This window comes from Carcharhinus amblyrhynchos, unplaced genomic scaffold (genome assembly GCF_965287045.1).
Source record: "Carcharhinus amblyrhynchos unplaced genomic scaffold, sCarAmb.v2.hapA scaffold_370, whole genome shotgun sequence".
Lineage (NCBI taxonomy): Eukaryota > Metazoa > Chordata > Chondrichthyes > Carcharhiniformes > Carcharhinidae > Carcharhinus > Carcharhinus amblyrhynchos.
In genome coordinates this window covers 4043-30142 of record NW_027650110.1, presented here as the reverse complement: position 1 = coordinate 30142, position 26100 = coordinate 4043, and the positions used below count along the sequence as shown (strand labels likewise).

Here is a 26100-nt window from a genome sequence, read left to right as displayed (position 1 = left end):
ATATTTGTAGAACGCCCATAGGATTCTCCTTAATCTTACCCGCCAAGGCCTTCTCATGACCCCTTCTGGCTCTCCTAATTTCTTTTTAAGCTCCTTCCTAAAAGCCACATACTCCTCTAGATCCCTAACATCACCTAGCTCTCTGAACCTTTTGTACGCTTTCCTTTTCTTTTTGACAAGGTTCGTTACAACTTTCATGCACCACGGTTCCCGTAACCTACCGAAACCTCCCTGTCTCATCGGAACGTTGTCGTGCAGAACTCCAGACAAACATTCTTCAAATCTGCCACCTTACTTTGGTACTTTTCTCTGAGAATACCTCCTCAGCTATTTACCATTTATATAGATGATCTGGAGGAGGGAACTGAGTGTATGATGTCGAAATTTGCTGATGACACCAAGATTGGTGGAACGGCAAATTGTGCAGAGGGTGTGAAGAGTCTGCAGAAGGATCTCGATAGGCTGGGCGAATGGGCCAGGAACTGGCAAATGGAATTTAATGTTGGCAAGTGTGAAGTTGTCCACTTTGGTAGGAATAATGGTAGGAAGGACTATTACATGGCGAAAAACTGCAGCAGGCGACGGTGCAGAGGGACCTCGGGGTCCTTGTGCATGAGTCGCAAAAACCTAGCCTGCAGGTGCAGCAGGTGGTCAGGAAGGCGAATGGGATGCTGGCCTTCATAGTGAGGGGGATCGAATATAAAAGTAGGGAGGTCTTGCTGCAACTGTATAGGGCATTGGTGAGGCCGCAGCTGGAGTACTGTGTGCAGTTTTGGTCGCTGCACTTACGCAAGGATATTTTGGCCTTGGAGGGAGTGCAGAGGAGGTTTACTAGGCTGATACCGGAGTTGAGGGGGTTGAGCTATGAGGAGAGGCTGAATAAACTAGGCTTGTACTCGTTAGAGTTTAGAAGAATGAGGGGAGATCTCATTGAGACGTATAAGATGATGAATGGGATGGATAGGATAGAGGTGGAGAGGCTCTTCCCGCTCAGAAAGGACAGTAGGACTAGGGGGCACAGCCTCAAGATAAATGGGGGGGTGGTTTAGAACGGAGTTGAGGAGGAACTTCTTCACTCAAAGGGTGGTGAATCTCTGGAATTCTCTGCCCATTGAAGTGGTGGAGGCTACCTTGCTAAATATTTTTAAGACGCGGGTTGATGGGTTTTTGATAAGCGAGGGGATTAAGGGTTATGGGGAGAGGGCGGGAATGTGGAACTGAGCCACGACAGATCAGCCATGATCTTATTGAATGGCGGGGCAGGCTCGAAGGGCTAGATGGCCTACTCCTGCTCCTATTTCTTATGTTTTTATGTTCTTAATTTCCTGCCTGATAGAACATAGAACATAACAGCGCAGAACAGGCCCTTTGGCCCACGATGTTGCGCCGACCAGTTAAAAAGCAATGACCCTCTAACCTAAACCAAACCCTTTCCATCCATAAACCTATCCACGGATCTCTTAAATGCCCCCAAACTAGGCGCATTTACAACTGCAGCAGGCAGGGCATTCCAATCCCTCACCACCCTCTGGGTAAAGAACCTACCCCTGACATCCGTCCTATAACTACCACCCCTTAATTTAAAGCTATGCCCCCTCGTGCTAGCTTTCTCCATCCGAGGAAAAAGGCTATCACTGTCCACCCTATCTAAACCTCTAATCATCTTATATGTTTCAATAAGGTCCCCTCTTAGCCGCCTTCTTTCTAACGAAAACAACCTCAAATCCCTCAGTCTCTCCTCATAGGACCTCCCCTCCATACCAGGCAACATCCTGGTAAACCTCCTCTGCACCCTCTCCAAAGCCTCCACATCCTTCCTATAATGTGGGGACCAGAACTGCACACAATACTCCAAGTGCGGCCGCACCAGAGTTTTGTACAGTTGTAACATGACGCTGTGACTCCTAAATTCAATCCCCCTACCAATAAACGCCAAGACACCGTATGCCTTCTTAACAACCCTCTCTACTTGATTCCCAACTTTCAGGGATCTATGTACACATACACCTAGATCCCTCTGTTCATCCACACTATTCAGAGTCCTCCCATTAGCCCTATACTCTACACATGCGTTATTCCTACCAAAGTGAATTACCTCACACTTTTCCGCATTGAACTCCATCCTCCACCTCTCGGCCCAGCTCTGCAACTTATCCAAGTCTCCCTGTAGACTAAGACACCCTTCCTTACTATCAACCACCACACCTCCGACTTTGGTGTCATCAGCAAATTTACTAATCCACCCAACTATACCCTCACCCAGATCATTTATAATAATTACAAACAGCAGTGGCCCCAAAACAGATCCCTGAGGCACACCACTTGTAACTGAACTCCATGATGAATACTTACCATCAACCACCACCCTCTGTCTCCTATCTGCCAGCCAATTCCTGATCCAATTTCCTAAATCACCCTCAATCCCATACATCTGCAATTTCTGCAGAAGCCTACCATGGTGAACCTTATCAAACGCCTTACTAAAATCCATATATACCACGTCAACTGCCTTACCCCCATCCACCTCTTTGGTCACTTTCTCAAAAAACTCAATAAGGTTAGTAAGGCACGACCTACCCTCCACAAAACCATGCTGACTATCTCTAATCAATTCATTACTCTCTAAATAACTATAAATCCTATCCCTAATAATTTTTTCTAAAACCTTGCCCACAACAGAAGTAAGACTCACCGGTCTGTAATTCCCGGGGAAGTCTCTGTTCCCCTTCTTAAACAATGGGACAACATTCGTTATCCTCCAATCTTCTGGCACTATACCTGTGACCAATGACGACCTGAAGATCAGAGCCAGAGGCTCTGCAATCTCCTCCCTTGCCTCCCAGAGAATCCTAGGGTAAATCCCGTCCGGCCCAGGGGACTTATCTATTTTCAAACCCTCAAGAATATCTAGCACATCCTCCTTATCAACTGCAATACTGTCCAGTTTACAACCCTGTAACCCAGTGTTCTCCACAGCTACATTTATGTCCTCCTGCGTAGATATTCCGTAGACAATCCCCCCCACGGCATCCACCTTCTCTACAGCCGTGACACTATCCCTGATCAACAGTGCCACTCCCCCACCTCTTTTGTCTCCCTCCCTGTCCCTTCTGAAACATCTGAAACCCGGCACCTGAATATCCAGTCCTGTCCCTGAGACATCCAAGTCTCTGTAATGGCCACCACATCACATTCCCAAGCAGTGATCCACGCTCTAAGCTCATCCACTTTATTCACTACACTCCTGGCGTTAAAATAGACACATCTCAAACCTTCAGTCTGAGCGCTCCCCTTCTCCGTCACCTGTCTATCCTCCCTCTTACACTGTCTACAGTCCTTCTCTACTTGCGAACTAACCTCCCCGCTCCCAGTCACCTCATCTCAATTCCATCCACCCAACCTTTCTAGTTTAAAGTCCCCCCAGTAGCCTTAGCCAACCTTCCCGCCAGGATATTGGTCCCCCTGGGATTCAAGTGCCACCCGTCTTTTTTGTAGAGGTCACACCTGCCCCTAAAGAGGTCCCAATGATCCAGGAACCTGAATCCCTGCTCCAGTCCCTCAGCCACGCATTCATCCTCCACCTCATTCCATTCCTGCTCTCACTTTCCCATGGCACCGGCAGCAATCCCGAGATTACTACCTTTGCGTTCCCCCTTCTAAATAGACTTAATAGAGGTTTATCATAGAATCCCTACAGTACAGAAAGAGGCCATTTGGCCCATCGACTCTGCACCGACCACAATCCCACCCACATCCTACCCCCATATCCCCCCACTAATCCGTCTAACCAAGCATCTCAGGACACTAAGGGCAATTTTAGCATAGCCAATCAACCTAACCCGCACATCTTTGGACTGTGGGAGGAAACCCACGCAGACACGGGGAGAATGTGCAAACTCCACACAGCCAGTAACCCAAGCCGGGAATCAAACCCAGGTCCCTTTAACTGTGAAGCTAACCACTGTGCTACTGTGCCACCCAAAAGATGATAAGCTGATGAGGAGTATAGATAGAGTGGACATTCAGAGATTATTTCCTCGGGTGGAGCAAGCTGAGAGGGGGATTGATTTGTGTTTGGAGTGAGAAGGTAAGCGAGTCACTATCTTTTTAGTTTTTTGCAGGTTTTTTTTTCTCAAGTTACTTTAATCTGAAAAGCGGAAGTGGGCCACGGGGTGATCTGGGAAGGGTTTTTTTAGCGTGCGAGGTATAAAAGGAAGGCCACTCTGTACAGCGGGCCTGTTCCTGAGGCTCACAATACCTCTCAAAACTTGCCATAGTTATCTTTCATCCTTACAGGAATGTGTTGGTCCTGAATCCCTCTCAACTTACACTTGAAAGTCTTCCATATACCAGATGATGATTTGCCCTCAAACATCTGCTCCAAATCTACATTTTTCAGTTCCTGCCTAATATTGTTGTAATTAGCCTTCCCCCAATTTAGCACCTTAACTTGAGGATTACACTTATCTTTATCTATCAGTACCTTAAAGCTTACTGAATTGTGGTTACTGTTCCTGAACTGCTCCCCTACTGAAACATTGTCTACCTGGCCAGGTTCATTCCCCAATACCAGGTCTAATATGGCCCCTGCAAAGGGGACATCTGCAAAGAATTCCAACAGTTTGGAAATTTCCCTCTTGTAAATCCATGCTGACTGCGTCTCATTATCCCACTGCCTTCGAAATGCCGAATGAAATCATTGATAATGGACTCTCGCAACTTCCCCAGTACCGACGTTAGGCTCACTGGTCTATAGTTCCCTGTTTTCTCTCTACCTCCCTTTTTGAATAGTGGGCTTACATCAGCTACTCTCCAATCTGTAGGAACTGTTCCAGAGTCCAAAGAATTTTGGCAAGTAACCACCAATGGATCTACTATTTCCAGGGCCATTTCCTTAAGTATCTGGGGTGAAGATTATCAGGACCTGGAGATTTATCCACCTTCAATACCATCAATTTCCCCAAAACCATTTCTCTCCTAATGCTGATTTCCTTCAGCTCCTCACTAAAACATGTTTCAGCAATTCTGGTACATTATTCATGTCTTCCTTTGTGAAGATTGAAGCAAAGAGCAAATTTAATCCTCAACCATTTCTTTAGTCCCATTATGAATTCTCCTGTTTCTGACTATGAGGACTGTTAGTTTTTATCAATCTTTTTCTCTTTACATATCTATAGAAACTTTTACAGTCAGTTTTTATGTTCCTGGCTAGCTTACTTTCATACTCAATTTTTCCCTTCTTAATCAATCCCTTTGTCTTTCTTTGCTGAATTTTGCTGAATTTCTTTGCTGAATTAAACTGCTCCCAATCCTGATGCTTTTTCTTGCCAATTTGTATGTTTTAGGAATTGGGTAACTGCAGTTCCATAATATGGTTAAAGATAATATCTGGAACAAATATTGAATGGCACTAGAGCAGACTTTTCCATCAAAATAACAGCGAGACGAATGAGACTATTATTTATGTATAAACGGTACAACTTCAGGCAAAGAGCTAATATGCAATTAGATTAAAATATCCTTGAGTTGCACCATTAGCTTTGTAAGAACGGCATTTTGTCATTGACCTACATTAATGTCATGATTTTGTTGTTTAATTAAAAACTAAACCCATCAGGAAATATTTGGGACTGCAAGTACATTAAGGATATGATAAAGGTTATTTACTGCCAATCAGCATCTATGTCAGGTTTGGAAATTTTGGGGACATTTTGGAAATATCACATTTTAAATTCTATATTTTTCTTATTTTCCCTTTTGATCTCTTATTACACTCATTTATTCCAAAGCTTATTTCCCTTGCAAGTTTTCTTTCATATCTGATGTTTTGCCTACCACCACAACAGATCCACAGCAGACGCCATCTCCCTGGCCCTGCATTCAAACCTGGAACACCTAGATAACAAGGACACCTCTGTTAGACTCCTATTTGTGGACTACAGCTCAGTCTTCAACACCATTATTCCCATGAAACTCATCTCCAAATTCTTTGGCCTGGGCCTCGGCGCCTTCCTCTACAACTGGATCCTGAACTTCCTAACTCACAGACCACAATAAGTATAGGCAACAACACCTCCTCCATGATTATCCTCAACACCGGTGCCCCACAAGGCTGTGTTCTCAGCCCCCTACTATACTCCTTATATACTTTAACTGTACGGCCAAATTCCCCTTCAATTTGATTTTCAAGTTTGCTGATGACATCACCATAGTGGGTCGGATCTCAAACAATGATGAGACAGAGTATAGGAATGAGATAAAGAACTTGGTGAACCGATGTGATAACAATAATCTTTCCCTCAATGTCAACAAAATGAAGGAGATTGTCATTGACTTCAGGAAGCGTAAAGGAGAACATGCCCCTGTCTACATCAATGGGGATGAAGTAGAAAGGGTTGAGGGCTTCAAGTTTTTAGATTTCCAGATCACCAACAACCTGTCCTGATCTCTCCATGTCAACACTATCGTTAAGAAAGCCCACCAACGCCTCTAATTCCTCAGAAGACTAAGGAAATTTGGCATGTCAGCCACAACTCTCATCAACTTTTATAGATGCATCATAGAAACCATTCTTTCTGGTTGTATCACAGCTTGGTATGGACCCTGCTCTGCCCAAGGCTGCAAGGAACTACAAAAGCTTGTGAATGTAGTCCAATCCATCACACAAACCAGACTCCCATCCACTGACTCTGCCTACACTTCCCGCTGTCTTGGCAAAGCAACCAGCATAATTAAGAACTCCACACACCCTGGACATTCTCTCTTGCACCTTCTTCCATTGGGAAAAAGATACAAAAGTCTGAGGTCACGTACCAACCGACTCAAGAACAGCTTCTTCCCTGCTGCTGTCAGACTTTTGAATGGACCTACCTCTCATTAAGTTGATCTTTCTCTACACCCTCGCTATGACTGTAACACTACATTCTGCACCCTCTTCTTCTCTTCTTTATAAACGGTATGCTTTGTGCAAGAAACAATATTTTTCACTGTCTACTAATATGTGACAATAATAAATCAAATCAAATGTTATAATGGAAATGTGAAAGAGCTTACACACACACACACACACACACACACACACACACACACACACACACACACACACACACACACACACACACACACACACACACACACACACACCCTGCCATCTAGCTGGACTACTTTATAAAGCCTTTCATTGCCAGCAGTGGGATCTTCTGGTTTCACCCTTGTCCAACATGGTTTCCCATTGGATGCACCCCTCTCCACTGGGAAGCCCTCACTGGGACGACAAGGTCTTGTGGTTATAAACGGCAGCAACATTCGGTGGGTGTCTCCACCTGGTCATATGATGTCACCCAGCAGTTTAGGTACCAATAGCTCAACAGTTGATTGATCTGATTCAGGCAACTTCAAACAAACACAAAACTTTGCATGTCTTGGTCTCCAGGAACTAATGCTAATGGCCGAAACATAAACTGTTCAATACTTTGAACCAAAGGGCTTTATTTGGTTCACCCAAAATCAGCGTCTCTGAGAACAAAAAGGAATTCTGACTCCAATTAAACACGTCAAGATTCCAGCCAACCTTTGTTCAACACACCTCACCGAGGTTACCTAACCTCCCTAAGCTGCATGGTTCTACTGTCTAGTGGAACTGAACTTAGGCAATTGCTGTTTGATCTCCAATGGGAACAGAACTCCAGACAACAGCCTGTGCTGTCTACCATCAAACCAGTGGCAGCTGAAAGAACTCAGACCCTCATCAAACAAGTTAACAGCTGGAACCTTGGAATTAGTCTCTCTAGACTGACTCATCTACCGGTATTCTCTCACTGGGGAAGTTTCCCTCTGGAAAGACGGAACATTCTACAATGAATCAGCCTCCCCTCGGAGGGAACATTCCAACTGAGCTCAGATTGACACAGATAAAGCACATAAAGCGTGATTCTCCCATTCCAACCCACTAGTTTTTTGGTGGGTCGGTAGATGTGTGCGTGCGCCAATTCATGGGTGCACACGTGTTTCCCACTGCCAGATATCTGGCACAGTCGGGACCACCAGCAGGACACCAGGTAAGTCATGTTAATCTATTTTCATGTTATTTAAATGTGATATTTGGGCCCAGGACTGAATTCTCTGGGCTGGATAGCAGCTCCCACCCACCAGGACAATTTCACATTGGCAGGGTTTAGAGTAGCTCTCCACTTTCGGAGATCTAGCTGGAGACCCTGCTGGAGCGAAGGGGGCAACCAGAGCCACATCTTGAGAAAGGATACACTGGCACTGGAGGGGGTGCAGAGGAGATGATTTGGGAGCTGAAAGGATTGGTTTATAAGGAGAGACTGAGTAGACTGGGGCTACACTCATTGGAATTCAGAAGAATGAGGGGAGATCTTATAGAGACATAAGATTAAGAAGGGAATAGATAAGATCGAAGCAGTTTCACTGGTGGGTGAAACTAGAACTAGGGGGCATAGCCTCACAATAAGGGGAAGCAGATTTAGGACTGAGTTGAGGAGGAACTTCTTCACACAAAGGGTTGTGAATCTGTGGAATTCCCTGCCCAGTGAAGCAGTTGAGGCTCCCTCATTGAATGTTTTTAAGGCAAGGATAGATAAATTTTTGAACAGTAAAAGAATTAAGGGTTATGGTGAGCGGGTGGGTAAGTGGAGCTGAGTCCACAAAAAGATCAGCCATGATCTTATTGAATAACGGGGCAGGCTCGAGGGGCCAGATAGCTCCTAGTTCTTATTCATTGAGTACTTTGTCAAATTATTCCTTCAAAAGTATACCACTCACACTTTTCTGAATTCTATCTGCCGCCTATCTGCCCATTTGACCAGTCTACCTATACCTTCTGTTAACCACCTGTCCAATCTTTGTGTCATTGCAAACTTACTGATCTGACCTCCCACATAGTCATCAGTATCATTTATATAAATAACAAATAAAAGGGGACCCAACACAAATCTCTGTACTGAACACTGACTTCCACTCACTAAAGCAGCCTTCTGTCATCACCCTCTGTCTTTCATAACTGAGCCAATTTTGAATCCATTTTATGAAATTACCCTGAATTCCATGTGAATTTACCTTCTTTACAAATCTCCCATATGGGACGTTATCAAAGGCTTTGCTGAAATCCATATAAACTACATCGACTGCACTACGCTCATCTACACTTCTGGTCACCGCCTCAAAATATTCAATCAAATTTGTTAGGCATGACCTCCCTCTGACGAAGCCATGCTGACTATCCCTGATCCAGCTTTGCCTCTCCAAATGGAGATAGATTTTCTCCTTCAGAAGTTTCTCTGATAGTTTCTAGTAGTTCCCTGGTTTATCTCTACAACCCTTCTTGATTAGTGGAACCACATTAACTGTTCTCCAGTCCTCTGGCACCTCTCCCGTGGCCAGAGAGGAACTAAAAATTTGGGTGAGAGCCCCTGCAATCTCCCACAGCAGCCTAGGGCATAATTCATCTGGACCTGGAGATTTATCCACGATTAAGGTTGCCGATACCCCCAATGCCTTGCCCTTCCCTATGTCAATTTTCTCAAGAACCTCAGTCTCTCTCCCTGAATTCCATACCATCGTCCTCATTCTCTTGGGCAAAGACTGATGTGAAATATTCATTCAACAGTCCACCAATCTACAGATTGACCCTTTAGTTCCTAATGGGCCCTACTCTTTCCCTGGTTATCCTCCTCCCATTGATATTCTATAAGTATATCTTGTGATTTTCCCTATTTTTACCAGCCAGAGCGCTCTCATGTCCCTTCTTTGCATTCCTAATTGCTTTCTTAAGCTCCACTCTGCACTTTCTATATCTCACTAATGCCTCCACTGATTTGCTTCCCTTGTATTTTTTAAACCCCTTTCTTTTCCTTCTCATTGTGTCCTGAATATCTCTGGTCCTCCTTGGTTCCCTGGGCTTGTTATTCCTATCTATCACCCTGGAGGGAACATGCTGGGCTTGCACCCTTCCCATTTCCTTTCTGAATGTCCCTCACTGCTGTTCTGTGGATTTTTCAGTTAGTAGCTGTTCCCAGTCCCCCCCCACCGGCCAGATCCTGTCTTATTTTACTAAAATCCACTCTCCCCCCACCCCCATCCAATTTTTTTTTGCAGCTTGTCTATTTCCTTGTCCATAACTAGCTTAAACTGTACCATGTTGTGATCACTATCACTAAAATGCTCCCCCGCCATCATCTCAACCACCTGCCCAGCTTCATTCCCCAGAATCAGGTCCAGCACAGCTCCCTCCTGTGTTGGGCCCTCCACATATTGATTTAAAAAGTTCTCTGGTACACATTTCAAAAAATTTACTCTTTCCAAGCTTTAACACTATGTATGTCCCAGTTATTGCTGGGAAAGTTGAAATCACTGAATATAGTAACCCTATTATTGTTGTTTTTACACACCTCCACAAACCGAGCACAGATTTGCCCCTCAATATCTCACTATCTGGGGGTCTATAATACCTAACAATATGGCTGCCCCTTTTTTATTCCTAAGCTTTACCCAGAAAGCTTCATTTGCTGCCCCCTCCAAGATATCCTCTCTCCTTACCGCGGTAACTGCTTCCTTAACTAATAATACGATGCTTCCTCCTCTTGTGATGCGGATCGTAGCTTCAATTTCCAGCTGAGGTTATTCATGAAGGTCCCGCCTACTCAAGCTTGCCTGAAGTGTGGTGATCCTCAGGTTAAATCTCCACTACGTCAGCTCTCCCCCTCAAAGGAGGGAGCAGCGATGGTCATCTGGGACTATGGTGATTTCACCTTTAACCAGAAACTGAACTGGACCAGCCGTATAACCTGCAAGAGCAGGTTAGAATCTGTGGAGAGTAACTCACCTGCTAACGCCTGCCCACTATCTGCAAGGCACAAATCAGGAGTGTGATGGAATACTCCCACCTTTTCTGGATGGGTGCAGCTCCAACAAAACTCAAGAAACTCAACATCAATCAGGATAAAGCAGCCCACTTGATTGAAATCTTAAACATTCACTCCCTCCACCACCAGCGACGAACAGTAGCAGCAGTGTATACCATCCACAAGATGCACTGTAGCAACTCACCGAGGCTCCTTCGACAGCAGCTTCCAAACCTGTAATCTCTACAGTCTAGAAGGAAAAGAGTAGCAGATGTAGGGAACGCCACTACCTAGAGATTCTGCTCCAAGCCAATCGCTGTCCCATCTCGGAAATATACCGCCATTCCTTCACTATCACTGGATCAAGATCCTGGACCCTAACTGCAGTGTGGGTGCACCTACACAATACGAACAACACAGACTACAGTGGTTCAAGGTAGAAGCTCACCCTCACCTTCTCAAGGGCAATTAGTGAAGGGTAACAAATGCTGGTCTAACTAGCGATGCACACTAAGCTTCCCCCTCGACTCTGGCTCTCCTACACCCCCACCCCAACTCCAGACTGACCCAGTCCAGACACCTCAGCATTGGGAATCACTGTCATTGTAGTGGTACTGTTGGACAGGGGTATTCCTCCCAGGAAAGTGGGAATCTCATTAATGTTAATTGCTGCAGGCAGCCACCTGAACTGTGGGTAAGCACCCCCACCACCACCACCCCCACCCCAACCCCCATTCCGGGAGAAAGATCCAAAACCAACTATTCCCATTCGCAATCCAAAACTTCCTAAACTGCCTGAATTTAATTATTCATCAAGTCTATCTGCTTGAAATAAAATTATTTTCTGAGGGAGAAAATAAATCTTTAACAGCTGAGTAAATAGATGTTTGAACTTTAGAAATCAAACATTTTGTGTGTTTGTCAAATTATTTTTTGATAAAGTTAGGCAGCCAACTTTATCCTATAGAACATTAGGATACAAGAGAGAGAAGCTGTGTAAAACAATCTGCCACACTGCCTGACTCAGATCCAGTTGGCAGTTTGAGAAGGTGGGATATTTGATATAGATATTAATATGAGGGCCTGAAAATAGCTGCTTATTTTAACTTCCCTCTCTGAAGCTTCAAATGATCCACATTCGTGAGTTTGGGTTAAAAAGAGCCTTTTTCCTCGGATGGTGATGGCTAACACGAGGGGACATAGCTTTAAATTGAGGGGTGGTAATTATAGGACGGATGTCAGAGATAGGTTCTTTACTCAGAGGGTAGTAAGGTTGTGGAATGCCCTGCCTGCAAGTTGTGGACTCGCCAACTTTAAGGGCGTTCAAATGGTCAGTGGATAGGCATATGGATAACATTGGAATAGTTTAGGTTAGAGGGTCATTAGATTGGTTCCACTGGTCGGCGCAACATCGAGGGCCGAAGGGCCTGTACTGCGCTGTAATGTTCTATGTTTTATGTTCTAAAAAAAACTATTAACATATTGCAAAGATTAAATCAGAGGGTGACTTTTATTGTAAATAATTTGTTCTTACCCAATCACCATCCAAATATTGGAATTACAGAATAAAATTACTGTTGCAATTTAATTTTAAACAGTGGTTTTGTTCATATCCTATCAATTAGTTTCTTTAAGTTAAAAACACACACTTTCCATCAGGAGTTAAATCCAAGGTTTAACAAAGTGATCTTTTCAAACTTACATTTCCACCGTTCAGCACAACAGCCATCTCTGTGGGCTGATACACGTTACTCCGGAGTTGAATGTTGGGTCGATGTCCCACACTCCCATTGCGAAATCCAGATTTAAAAGCTACATGATGGGGATAAGAAAATACAAACAAGAGATGGACTTGCAGAGAAATACAAAACCGTCACAACAACCCCAACCATTTCAATCCCAAACATTCCCAATCTTTGTTTTATGTTTTGAACAGTGAAAAGATCTTTTTAGTTAAAATCCCACTGAATGAATGTCAATTACATTGGTTTACATTAATATTTTAATACAACACCAAAATCATTTTTGAGATATTAGGCTATACAATCCCTCCCCCCCAGATTTTGTCTTTAAAAAACGAACAGTAATACCCAGACATCTGGACTTTTTGCAGTAATAACAGACTGAGTTAATTCCCATTGTCTAAATGTAAATTTCCTTTTGGTTGGAAAAGAGGAAACTGATGCAGCAAGATCAAACAAATCAAATGCAGCTTTTGCTCACCTGCCCCAGATTCATCGAGAGAGAAAGCTTTATTTTCCATATAAGTGCGGGGAAGTTGCAAATCTTCTTCAAAGTTGGTCTCACGTATTCTTGGTTGAACAGCATCAAAATAATCTGGTGTTTTTTGTTTTGATGGGATAATTGAACAATGGACTTCTGGGATAGCATGAAAAATGAGAAACACCCAGGCATTAGTGACAAGTGCAATGGAGAGGGCGGGGTCATCCCATAAGGGCTGTTTCTTCAATTCTCTGTTGCCAAAGAGATACATGGCAATCCATGCAACCCAAATCAAGATGGAAAAGAACATGGTAACAATAACGCAAGCTCCATTCTTCTTCCATTTCTTGAACTTTCCGCACAGGGTCAAGAAAGAAAGCAACAAGGTTACAGCCATCAGAAACATGACATATATCGATGCCATGACAAAGTCCATCTGCTCATATTTACAAGCAGATTTTTGTTCTCTGACAACAGTTAGGATCAACCATTCCACCGCAATTATAACTTGGACTAGCATGAGACAGACTGCAATGCCAACTAACAGCCATCCTGATGGACCTTTCCCATGGTGAACCAACTGGCGTAGTCTCCAAGCCTGTGCCAATAAACAGGAAAAGCAAAGTGCAAACAAAACTCCCCATAAAAATCTTCTTGTGGGACAGGTTCTTTCATCTTCTGGTATAATAAATGCAAATGATAGTCCAAACAACCCCAGTGTCCCAAAGAGGAACAGGAATTGGATTCCCAAAGGGCTTTTCTTTTCTTTGTCTTTAATGAATGGTAACTTTACCAAAAGAATCAGCATCAGTAGAAAGGCAGTAAGCACTCCTGCTCCTGCCACTGCTTCCACAACGATTCCCCAGATTACATCCAGACTGCACAGGTTCAGATAGTGAGGAAGGAGGTTTAACCCACAACCTCTGTCTGGAACAGGATTGCTGGAATTCTGAGAGGATCCGTAATTAATCACCGAGAGAAGAATAATTGAAGCAGCCGGAAGTGTTTTCATATTGCCAAAATAATTGCTGCAAGAGAGAGGAGAAAAACACACATTAGCTCCCAGCGTGACTGCATCGTTTTACCTTTTCTTCTTTCTGCTGCTTTGTACACTGTTCATAAAGAGACCAACATTCAAATTACCCAACAGAATCAACCAAACAACCCTCACTTTCAGTTATTTCTGAGGAACTCAATCAGTTTTACTGAGCTGTGCGCAGGGAACTTAATATCTTTACTTTTGTAATGACATCTTGCAGAATTGCAACAATTTCAGAAAACACTAAAGGAAATCTGAGCAAGGAGACATTTTAACATTGGAGGTAGGAATCAGGTGATTCAGCAGAGGGAGTGATTTGCTCTCTGATGCTGGAGAGGGGAAGTTAATCAGAAGTGGGAAAAGATTACAGTTCAAACCAATCAAGCTATTTGTAAATTACTATCGTTAAATATACTTATAGAATAATAAAAAAATGGCTATTTAATTGCAAAATATTTTAAACTTGTAATATTTTGCTGCATAAAATGGCCTTCTTAAATTTCCATTCCTAAATACTATTCCCCAGTCCCTTACAAACCTGATAGAATGAATATAGGGCAAGAGACTGCACTGAATTACAGATCTGGAATAAACTACAGTCCATTGACACAGAGGAGAGACAAGGAAATAAGAAAGGATGTGATGGCTGTGGAGGGGGTGGTGGAAAGACTCTTCTGTCAGTCAGGCTTGTGGCGACTGCTGTCCTTGAAATGATTACAAGTGTCAGATTGGAGGCGGTTATTTTCCACAACACCAGACCTTTGAAAAACAGAACAAGAAATGTGTGCCTGATCCGAAATACCACGGTTTTTGTAAAATTATTTTCAACGGAGATTGAGTGATTTAACACTTGAAAATTAGCTTGTGGTAGTCCCGGAACCACAGTTTAAATAATGATGTGTTTTTGAGAATGAGTACAAAAGCCTCTCAGTAATAGGAGGTTAGAAACCTGTATTTAATTTATCACCTACACTGGCTTCTGTGTGATTAATCAAACAAAACATTTCCTGGAATCTCTAACATCCGTGTATTTATTTTAAAATTGTACTTTCATTTTTAATAATAGGATGATGCAAAAACTGAACTGTTTAAAAATGAATTTTATGATCTGCACACTTAATGTGCAAAGTAATGAGGTGATTACATAACATTTCTCAAAACACTATTAATATTGGATTAATTAGTAAAGCAATCTGTAGCCCATTTTAACCTTGCAGTTTTATTTATTCCAACACCACAACACAGTTTTTTTTGGATTGTACACGTCCTAATTCCAATCTGCCCAAACTACAGCCAAGGTTTATGTCCAATTTGCAAAAAATCCGCACTTTACGTCTGCTTAAAACCAAACATAAAGGAAGTTTAATCTAGAGTTTGGCTAAAACCCTCCAACAGAAGAACATTGAAAGACAGTTTTGATATTAGTGAGAAGAATTAAGTTTATGAAACAGGAAAGCAGTGGCAAAACTCAGCAAACTCTCGACTAACTAAAGTCACTAAAGCAAGTGGACATGGGCAGAAAATAATTAAACAGAAATTAAAACTTGGCCTTTACCTCAGCATATAAAAGCCTGAAGGATGATTCGATGAAAGTTTAAGCTCTTAAGAAGGAGTAAATCAGGAGAATTTAAAAATTAGAACAAGTTTTGGGATGAAATTTGGAACCTGTGATAGAAGTTTGGAATTCACTTCCGCAAATGGAAAGTGATCTTCGATCACTTGGAGTTTGAAATCTGAGTTTGATAGATTGATATCCTATAGGATAAGGAGCAAGGTCACAGATTAGCCAGTGACGTCAGTGAATTACAGAACAGGTTTGAGGAGTTAATTCGCCGAGTCTTGTTCCTATGGATATCTCGCTCCATGGTGACAATAATAAATATTAGGGTAACCACGATTGCTTTATCTGCAAATTCCCAATGTCTGGTAGAGAATGAGGCATTGAGCAGGAGGTTTGACTCTGGGACTATCTCCGGTCACAAATCATCTCGATATATATTGCTGTTCTTTCATTGTCACAGATCATATTCTGACACACTGTTTACCGGCTGCACCTTCAGAACAAGGACTGAAGTGGATGCCGGGAGCTCACACCATGTCCTCAATGGGAACAAAAGAAAGGCCTTGCCAGTGACACTCACATCCTGGAAGGGGGTTTTATATTTGTGTGATTCTGAAGCAGGTTTGCTCTGGAGCTGGACCAATGAGACACTACAGAGCGACTATGTTACAACACATCACCGAAAATCTCCAACAAGAGTGGCAACCAGAGCATTGTATACAGAAAAACAGCCTCTGACCTACTCCACAACTGGGTGGTTATTTATTATCCCCGTTTAGGAATGCTGTGTACACACTTTCACTCTTGGACAACAGATGCTTTACTGGTTGAACAATGAGGAACAATGAGACTAAATCAAACTGACATAATATTATCCAGTACTGGTAATGATTGCTGTTAGCTGGAAATACAGAATCAGAAGCTGTCAAGTTGTCCTGACTGTGATGCTTTGCTGCTTTCAATGTGCTCAAAGCCATTTTTCCGATGTAGGAATGGTATTGATTGATGAGCAGACAGTTCAGAGAGTCCAGCACTAACCATACACATCGCCTGTATCACATACCAGAGACTTCTGATGCTGGATTCAGCACTTTCCAAGGCAGCACTAATTGTTATTTGTACAAAGCTACCCAATGGTGTAGATCAGGCCAACAACACTGACAACAACACATGGTTTGAGAGAGAACATTTCAGTTTCCAATCTGCAACTTTACATCATCATATCTGCTCTGTACAAAGACAGGTCTTGTGTTCGAACCGTTCCATTTGTCAATAACATTCTTCATCTTTCAGAGCATCCAGCATTTTCCTCACTACCTTCCCTCCACAATGTCTTGTCCAATCAGTTTCCTCTCCAGATGGCCCCATCCAGCCTCTATTCTCAATTAATCATTCGCTTAGACCTCAGCACTTCAGCTGAATATCTCTATTCTCCTCCAAACCCACGTCAAAGCTAATTAACATGTTGTCTCTTCCCTCCGTCTCACATCCACACAAAACAACACTTTGAATCAAACTCTTTGCAAGTCATTTCTCAAGTAGTTTCAGTTTTCCAGTGAGCAACCACTTCTTATCCCAAATACAACCTTTCTTATTGCCCTCATTCCACTTTCTTTGTTGAATCTACAGATATTGTGCTTCACGTACTCAATTTTGCACCTGTTCTAGTTGGATCCATAACTATTGCTAGTCGTTTGAGAGTGCAGAATTTCACTATCGCTGAAAAAAAGAGGCATGTTGAAGTTTTTCATCTTGAACTCATCAGGATACTTCAGAAAAGTACCAGTGGCCAGTACCAGTACTTAGGGTGGCATGGTAGCACAGTGGTTAGCACTGCTGCCTCACAGCATCAGGGAGCTAGGTTCGATTCCCAGCTTGGGTCACTGTCTGTGTGGAGTTTGCACATTCTCCCTGTATCTGCGTGGGTTTCCTCCGGGTGCTCCAGTTTCCTCTCACAGTCCAAACGTGTGCGGGTTAGGTGCATTGACCATGCTAAATTGGCCCTTAGTGTCAGGGGGACTAGCTAGAGTAAATTAATGGTATTCTGGGGGTAGGGGTGTGGGTGGGATTGTGGTCTGTGCAGACTCGATGGGCCAAATGGCCTCCTTCTGCACTGTAGGATTTTATGATTCAGTTCAACAATTTACACTGTTCAAAAAGAGAGAGTGATGATTCATTGGCAAATGGACTCTGATTGGTAGAGATGTTGCCTCTGAATATTTCTTGGAAACTGCAAAGCTTCAGAATCTCCAAACTCAAAGTGTTAGCTCCTTCTCCACATCTTCACCGTCCACTAATCGCACACCGCACCTTCACCGCCCGCTCCTCATCTTCACCGCCCGCTCTCCATCTTCACTGCCCACTCCACACTGTCAGGACTGCCTGTCTCAAAGACAATAAAGTTTGGTGTTTGTGAGCTTTACCCCGATAGCGAGAGTAGTGACTCCCACATTCCTGGAGACAGATATTGCTCCTGTGCCAGTGATGCACTGATGTGTTTAATTGAGACGTTCTCCTGAGAATTATGGAATCAGGTTCATTTTACCAGCTTTCATTCTTTGTAAACCAAGAGAGGGAAGGTCTTTCACTCCCTCCCTCTTCCTCTCTGAATCTGGAAACATGAATTTATATCCTCAGCTCACCCCAAATGCATCACATCCAATTTGCTGCGTTTGACTGGATTTCTGCAAAACAAAGTAACTAACGAGCAGAGTGGAGAAAACTCAGATAAAACAGCAGCTCATCTTCCAACCCAGGGAGTCCGAGTATATAAAATATTTGTATGAGATATTAACAACTTTATAAAACATCTTTAATCTCGTAAAAATATCCTGTCGCACTTTACAGCTGCAAAATTAGTTTGGAGAGGCAGTGGTGTGGTGATATTGTCATTGGACGAGTAATTGAGTGACCAGGGGAACGCTCTGGGGAGCCGGGTTCAAATCCTACCACAGCAGATTGTAAAACTGGAATTAAATGTTGGAGCAGCCATGATCCCAGCGAATGGTGAAGTAGGATCAAGGGGCCGAATGGTTTCTTATTTCTTATGGTCTTATGGTAATGTCAATTGATACTGAGCTGAAGAAATCAGCATTGGGACACTCGGTCAGAGAGAAAGGTTTAAGCAGCAAGGAGGTGGTGGGTAGGGAAGCAAACGCTTAGCGCTCAGGGGATGAGAACACAACTTCCACTGGTGAAAAAGAGCAGCTGCATTGTGGGCCAGAGGAGAAGGAAAGGAGAATTCTTGGAGAGAAATAGTGAGGAGGTCAGCCTGAGCAATTTGAAAAGGGGATGAGAATTTAAATCATTAAAGGATCAACAATCCATCGGCAGCAGATAAAGGATCGATGAGTGAATTGGAGTCAGTGAGCCTGATGATAGAGGCAGCTGGGATTTGGACAAGCTGTCGGAGTCTGGGATGTGGTTATGAGCAGTGCTGGGGTGAAGCAGGGAGATCACTGATATTAACCAGGTGGAAGCTGTCAGCTCAGCCAGGATTCATGTCCTTATGGTGAACTGAAAGCTATAAACTTCTCACTCAAGGGAGAGAGATCTCAGCAGGGTCTCATATTGCTGCTTTCACTTTGCTTACCAGACCTGTGTCACCGAGTTAGAACTGGGAACGTTTCAGAGATATTTTCATCAGCGTAATGCCTCTCAATTAGATTCTGAATTTCTGAACATTAAGTATCTCAATAGTTTCACAGTTTCTCTCCATCAATCAATCATTGAACAAATAGGACAGGGGCATTTTGCTGCTAAAGTTGTTATTGCTACATTCCAATGCCCAGGAATTTTAAGTGCAGCTTTAGAAGGTACCTCATCACAATGACAAATGCTGCAATAAGCCAGCTTGGATAGGAGCTGCATTGTATCACACTTTACCACCAGTACCTCATCACAGTGACAATTCCAGCTCTTCCACAAGTCTTTCACTTATAAAAAATAAATTTGATCCATTTTTTGAGGAAGTAACGAGGAGGATTAATGAGGTAGTGCAGTGGATATTGTCTACTGGATTTCAGTGAGGCATTTGACAAGGACCCACATGGCAGACTTCTCAGGAAAGTGAGATATCCTGTGATATGGGGAAAGTAGCAGGATCCAAACCTGGTTCAGTGACAGGAAACAGGGGAATGGTCAATGGATATTTTTACGAATGGAAAGCAGTTTCCACAGGCTTGGGACCCTTGTGTTTTTGTAAATAGCATGATTTAGATTTAAATGTGGGAGGTATCATTGGGAAATTTGCAGATGACACAGAAATTGGGCATGTAGTTGATAATGAAGAGGATAGCTGCTGACTCCAGAATGATGTCAATCTTTGGTTGAGGGGACAGAGAAGCGGCAAATGGAGTTTAATCTGGAAAACTGTGAGATAATGCATCTGGGGAGGGCAAACAAAGCATGGGGATACTCAATAAATGGGAAAATATTGAGAGGGATTGATGAATAAGAGACCTTGGAGAGCATGTCTACAGGTCCTTGAAGGTGGCAGGATAGGTGAATAAGGTGGTCAAGAAAGCACGTGGAATGCTTTCCTTTATTGGGTAAGATATTGAATTCAAAAGCAAGGATGTAGCAATAGAACTGCATAAAATGCTGGTTAGGTCACAGCTGGAGTTTTCTGTACAGTTCAGGTCCCCACACTGCTCAAGACATCATTGCTCTGGAGAGAGTATAGGGGAGATTTACAAGAATGTTGCCAGGGCTTGAAAATTGTAGCTGAGGAAAGATAGGATAGGCTAGCGGTGTTTTTCTTAGAACAGAGATATAATTGAGATGTACAAAATTGAGGCCAAAAGAGAAAATGCTTTAAAATCTCAGTAGGTCTGGCAGCATCTGAAAGGAGAGAAAAGAGCTGATGTTCAAACCCAGACAAGTGATTGTCGAAGCTGACCTTTTGATAAAGTACAAAATTGAGGGGCTCGATAGGGTTGACAGGAAAAACTTGTTTCCCCTGGCTGAGAGGTCATAGATTGAAGGTGATTGGTAGAAGGATTAGAGAGAACATGAGGAAAACCCAGTGGGTGCTGGGTGTCTGGAATTTTAACATCGTGTCCGCCACAGGAATTGGGGGTGGGGAGGGAACACTGTAGAAAGGTTGAGTGGGATTTTCCAGTTTTGGGGTGAGCATGGCTGCAAAATCCCACCCCTAGTGTCTAGTTTGGTGAAGGTAAAAACTCTCAACTCTGGATATGCAATGAGATTTCTGGAAGTTGCAAGTCTACAGGCCAGCCTCAATTAGAATGGGCAGTTAGGGGCTAGTACTGACACTGTGGGCTGAATGGTATCTGTGCTGTACCTTTTCTATGGTTGTATTTGTGTCACTAACAGCAGTTTGGTCTCTGCCTTCCCCAATTTCTTCTGGAATTGTCCTAATAATCTAGCAAAAAAGTATGGTTAAAAATCAATGACTGAGATCCAGAATACAGTGTTTGGGGAGCTGGTGAATTTATCACAGCTTTTAAAAGGAATGAGATATATCCTTGAAAAAACATGCAGGAAAAATGAGGGAGAACAAATCTTCCAGCTCTTTCCAAACTGGGATAAACAGGAAAAACCAAATGGCTTCTTGTAAAATTCTAATGAAAACCGGGAATTACAGATAACACCAGACAAAGGTTCAATGAGCCTAGAATTAAATCAAGTCATTTTGCACATTTTCAACAAAATTGAAACAAAATGTTGATCATAAATGTATTTAGTGAGATTTAAACATAGAACATAAAACACTACAGCACAAACAGGCCCTTCGGCCCACAAGTTGCGCCGATCGTATCCATACCTACCAGGCCTATCTGTAACTCCCAATCCCATTAAATCCCATATACTCATCCAGAAGTCTCTTAAAAGACCCCAGCGAGTTCACCTCTACCACCACCGACGGCAGCTGATTCCATTCACTCACCACCCTCTGAGTGAAAAACTTACCCCTAACATCTCCTCTGTACCAATTTTCTTCCAATTGTTGAGTTAAAATACATTTCATTCCAAAATTAGACATTATACACAGCGAGATTGCAATTTCTACTCGATATAAACCCTGTTTAAATTTAGCAGCAACTGGAAACCTGACCCAGAACAATCTCACTCCCTGGGCAGAGAGAGAAGCAGGTTCAGAGCTGCTGAAGATATTCCTCTGGCAGAGACACAGGAGCCAGGGTGCAGAGTGCATTAGCTGTACTGCTGCTGTGTGAGCAACACTGAGCCAGAGACTGGGACAGGGGCAGTTTCACTAACAGCTGCTGTCTCTGTCCCACATTCTCCCCCTCCCCTCTCCTCTGCTGCTTTATTCTAGACATTTCACATCGAATTATATTAAAATTCAAACCAAGAGGTCACTGTGAAAATATCCAAATATCTGACACAGAACCCCATCCCTCTCCCCCGGGGTTAAACATGGGACTGGATTGTCGATAGAAGCAGCTTTTCTGGCCGAATAGTTTCAGTCTTAAATCTCCGATTGGGGAAATCAACAATTCACAATTAAAATCTTCCATATTCCCGCATTGGTCAGCGCACAGACACATCCAAACCTCTCACCCCTCACCCCCCCGGTCCCCAACACACCAGCAGCCCCTCATCACCCCCCCCAGCCCCTTACCCTCCAGCCCCTCACCCCCCAACCCCGACACACACACACACACCCACACAGTCACACCAGCAGCCCCTCACCCTCCAGCCCCTCACCTCCCCTCATCCCCCCCAGCCCCTCACCCTCCAGCCCCTCACCCCCCAGCCCCTCACCTCCCCTCATCCCCCCCAGCCCCTCACCCTCCAGCCCCTCACCCCCCAGCCCCTCACCTCCCCTTACCCCCCCCAGCCCCTCACCCTCCAGCCCCTCACCCCCCCAGCCCCTCACCCCCCCCAGCCCCTCACCTCCCCTCACCCCCCCCCCCCCCAGCCCCTTACCCTCCAGCCCCACACCACAATCAATCCTTTTACTCTCCGGACACTTTCCAATCTCCGTGAATAAAAGCAGGTTTCACTGCGAGAGAAACTCACCAACAACGCGGGGACTGGGATCTTAAAGACGCTTCAGAGATGGAGTGAATCGGGGCTGGACTGAAACCTCTGTCCTTCTCTCCCCAGTTCTGTCCCAGTCTCTCTCTCTCTCCTGTCCAATTCTCTCTCTCTCTCTCTCCTGTCTAATTCTCTCTCTCTCTCTCTCCTGTCTAATTCTCTCTCTCTCTCTCTCCTGTCTAATTCTCTCTCTCTCTCTCTCCTGTCTAATTCTCTCTCTCTCTCTCCTGTCTAATTCTCTCTCTCTCTCTCCTGTCTAATTCTCTCTCTCCCTCCTGTCCAATTCTCTCTCTCTCTCTCTCCTGTCTAATTCTCTCTCTCTCTCCTGTCCAATTCTCTCTCTCTCTCCTGTCCAATTCTCTCTCTCTCTCTCTCCTGTCTAATTCTCTCTCTCTCTCTCTCCTGTCTAATTCTCTCTCTCCCTCCTGTCTAATTCTCTCTCTCTCTCTCTCCTGTCTAATTCTCTCTCTCTCTCTCTCCTGTCTAATTCTCTCTCTCTCTCTCTCCTGTCTAATTCTCTCTCTCTCTCTCCTGTCTAATTCTCTCTCTCTCTCTCCTGTCTAATTCTCTCTCTCTCTCCTGTCTAATTCTCTCTCTCCCTCCTGTCCAATTCTCTCTCTCTCTCTCTCCTGTCTAATTCTCACTCTCTCTCCTGTCCAATTCTCTCTCTCTCTCCTGTCCAATTCTCTCTCTCTCTCTCTCCTGTCTAATTCTCTCTCTCTCTCTCTCCTGTCCAATTCTCTCTCTCTCTCCTGTCCAATTCTCTCTCTCTCTCCTGTCCAATTCTCTCTCTCTCTCCTGTCCAATTCTCTCTCTCTCTCCTGTCCAATTCTCTCTCTCTCTCTCTCCTGTCTAATTCTCTCTCTCTCTCCTGTCCAATTCTCTCTCTCTCTCTCTCCTGTCCAATTCTCTCTCTCTCTCCTGTCCAATTCTCTCTCTCTCTCTCTCCTGTCTAATTCTCTCTCTCCCTCCTGTCCAATTCTCTCTCTCTCTCTCTCCTGTCTAATTCTCTCTCTCTCTCCTGTCCAATTCTCTCTCTCTCTCCTGTCCAATTCTCTCTCTCTCTCTCTCCTGTCTAATTCTCTCTCTCTCTCTCTCCTGTCTAATTCTCTCTCTCTCTCCTGTCTAATTCTCTCTCTCTCTCTCTCCTGTCTAATTCTCTCTCTCTCTCTCCTGTCCAATTCTCTCTCTCTCTCTCTCCTGTCTAATTCTCTCTCTCTCTCCTGTCTAATTCTCTCTCTCTCTCCTGTCCAATTCTCTCTCTCTCTCCTGTCCAATTCTCTCTCTCTCTCTCTCCTGTCTAATTCTCTCTCTCTCTCTCTCCTGTCTAATTCTCTCTCTCTCTCCTGTCTAATTCTCTCTCTCTCCTGTCTAATTCTCTCTCTCTCTCTCTCCTGTCTAATTCTCTCTCTCTCTCTCTCCTGTCTAATTCTCTCTCTCTCTCTCCTGTCCAATTCTCTCTCTCTCTCTCTCCTGTCTAATTCTCTCTCTCTCTCTCCTGTCCAATTCTCTCTCTCTCTCTCTCCTGTCTAATTCTCTCTCTCTCTCTCTCCTGTCTAATTCTCTCTCTCTCTCCTGTCTAATTCTCTCTCTCTCCTGTCCAATTCTCTCTCTCTCCTGTCTAATTCTCTCTCTCTCTCTCTCCTGTCTAATTCTCTCTCTCTCTCTCCTGTCCAATTCTCTCTCTCTCTCTCTCCTGTCTAATTCTCTCTCTCTCTCCTGTCTAATTCTCTCTCTCTCCTGTCCAATTCTCTCTCTCTCTCTCTCCTGTCTAATTCTCTCTCTCTCTCCTGTCTAATTCTCTCTCTCTCTCCTGTCCAATTCTCTCTCTCTCTCCTGTCCAATTCTCTCTCTCTCTCCTGTCCAATTCTCTCTCTCTCTCTCCTGTCTAATTCTCTCTCTCTCTCTCCTGTCCAATTCTCTCTCTCTCTCTCCTGTCTAATTCTCTCTCTCTCTCTCTCCTGTCTAATTCTCTCTCTCTCTCTCCTGTCCAATTCTCTCTCTCTCTCTCTCCTGTCTAATTCTCTCTCTCTCTCTCCTGTCTAATTCTCTCTCTCTCTCTCCTGTCCAATTCTCTCTCTCTCTCTCCTGTCTAATTCTCTCTCTCTCTCTCTCCTGTCTAATTCTCTCTCTCTCTCCTGTCCAATTCTCTCTCTCTCTCTCCTGTCTAATTCTCTCTCTCTCTCCTGTCCAATTCTCTCTCTCTCTCTCCTGTCCAATTCTCTCTCTCTCTCTCCTGTCCAATTCTCTCTCTCTCTCTCTCCTGTCTAATTCTCTCTCTCTCTCCTGTCTAATTCTCTCTCTCTCTCCTGTCCAATTCTCTCTCTCTCTCTCCTGTCTAATTCTCTCTCTCTCTCCTGTCCAATTCTCTCTCTCTCTCTCCTGTCCAATTCTCTCTCTCTCTCTCCTGTCTAATTCTCTCTCTCTCTCCTGTCCAATTCTCTCTCTCTCTCTCCTGTCCAATTCTCTCTCTCCTGTCCAATTCTCTCTCTCTCTCTCTCCTGTCCAATTCTCTCTCTCTCCTGTCCAATTCTCTCTCTCTCTCTCCTGTCCAATTCTCTCTCTCCTCCTGTCCAATTCTCTCTCTCTCTCTCTCCTGTCTAATTCTCTCTCTCTCTCTCCTGTCCAATTCTCTCTCTCTCTCTCTCCTGTCTAATTCTCTCTCTCTCTCCTGTCTAATTCTCTCTCTCTCTCCTGTCCAATTCTCTCTCTCTCTCTCCTGTCGAATTCTCTCTCTCTCTCTCCTGTCTAATTCTCTCTCTCTCTCCTGTCTAATTCTCTCTCTCTCTCTCCTGTCTAATTCTCTCTCTCTCTCTCCTGTCTAATTCTCTCTCTCTCTCTCCTGTCTAATTCTCTCTCTCTCTCTCCTGTCTAATTCTCTCTCTCTCTCTCCTGTCTAATTCTCTCTCTCTCTCCTGTCTAATTCTCTCTCTCTCTCTCCTGTCTAATTCTCTCTCTCTCTCTCCTGTCTAATTCTCTCTCTCTCTCTCCTGTCTAATTCTCTCTCTCTCTCTCCTGTCTAATTCTCTCTCTCTCTCTCCTGTCTAATTCTCTCTCTCTCTCTCCTGTCTAATTCTCTCTCTCTCTCTCCTGTCTAATTCTCTCTCTCTCTCTCCTGTCTAATTCTCTCTCTCTCTCTCCTGTCTAATTCTCTCTCTCTCTCTCCTGTCTAATTCTCTCTCTCTCTCTCCTGTCCAATTCTCTCTCTCTCTCTCCTGTCTAATTCTCTCTCTCTCTCTCCTGTCTAATTCTCTCTCTCTCTCTCCTGTCTAATTCTCTCTCTCTCTCTCCTGTCTAATTCTCTCTCTCTCTCTCCTGTCTAATTCTCTCTCTCTCTCTCCTGTCCAATTCTCTCTCTCTCTCTCCTGTCCAATTCTCTCTCTCTCTCT

General features: G+C 43.9%; 1 protein-coding gene across 1 annotated transcript in view; it reads right to left on the bottom strand.

Annotated features, from left to right (window-relative positions):
• The window catches only part of gprc5ba (G protein-coupled receptor, class C, group 5, member Ba), a 32149-nt gene extending 9324 nt beyond the window's left edge, over positions 1-22825 (bottom strand). Inside the window, exons 1-3 of the mRNA XM_080183672.1 lie at positions 22694-22825; positions 13086-14113; positions 12565-12674 (exon numbers count right to left, since the gene is read on the bottom strand). Of these exons, the coding sequence (XP_080039798.1) occupies positions 12565-12674; positions 13086-14097 (1122 nt within the window). The 5' untranslated portion in view covers positions 14098-14113; positions 22694-22825. The remainder of the gene's footprint in view (positions 1-12564; positions 12675-13085; positions 14114-22693) is intronic.
• Positions 22826-26100: the final 3275 nt, after the last annotated feature.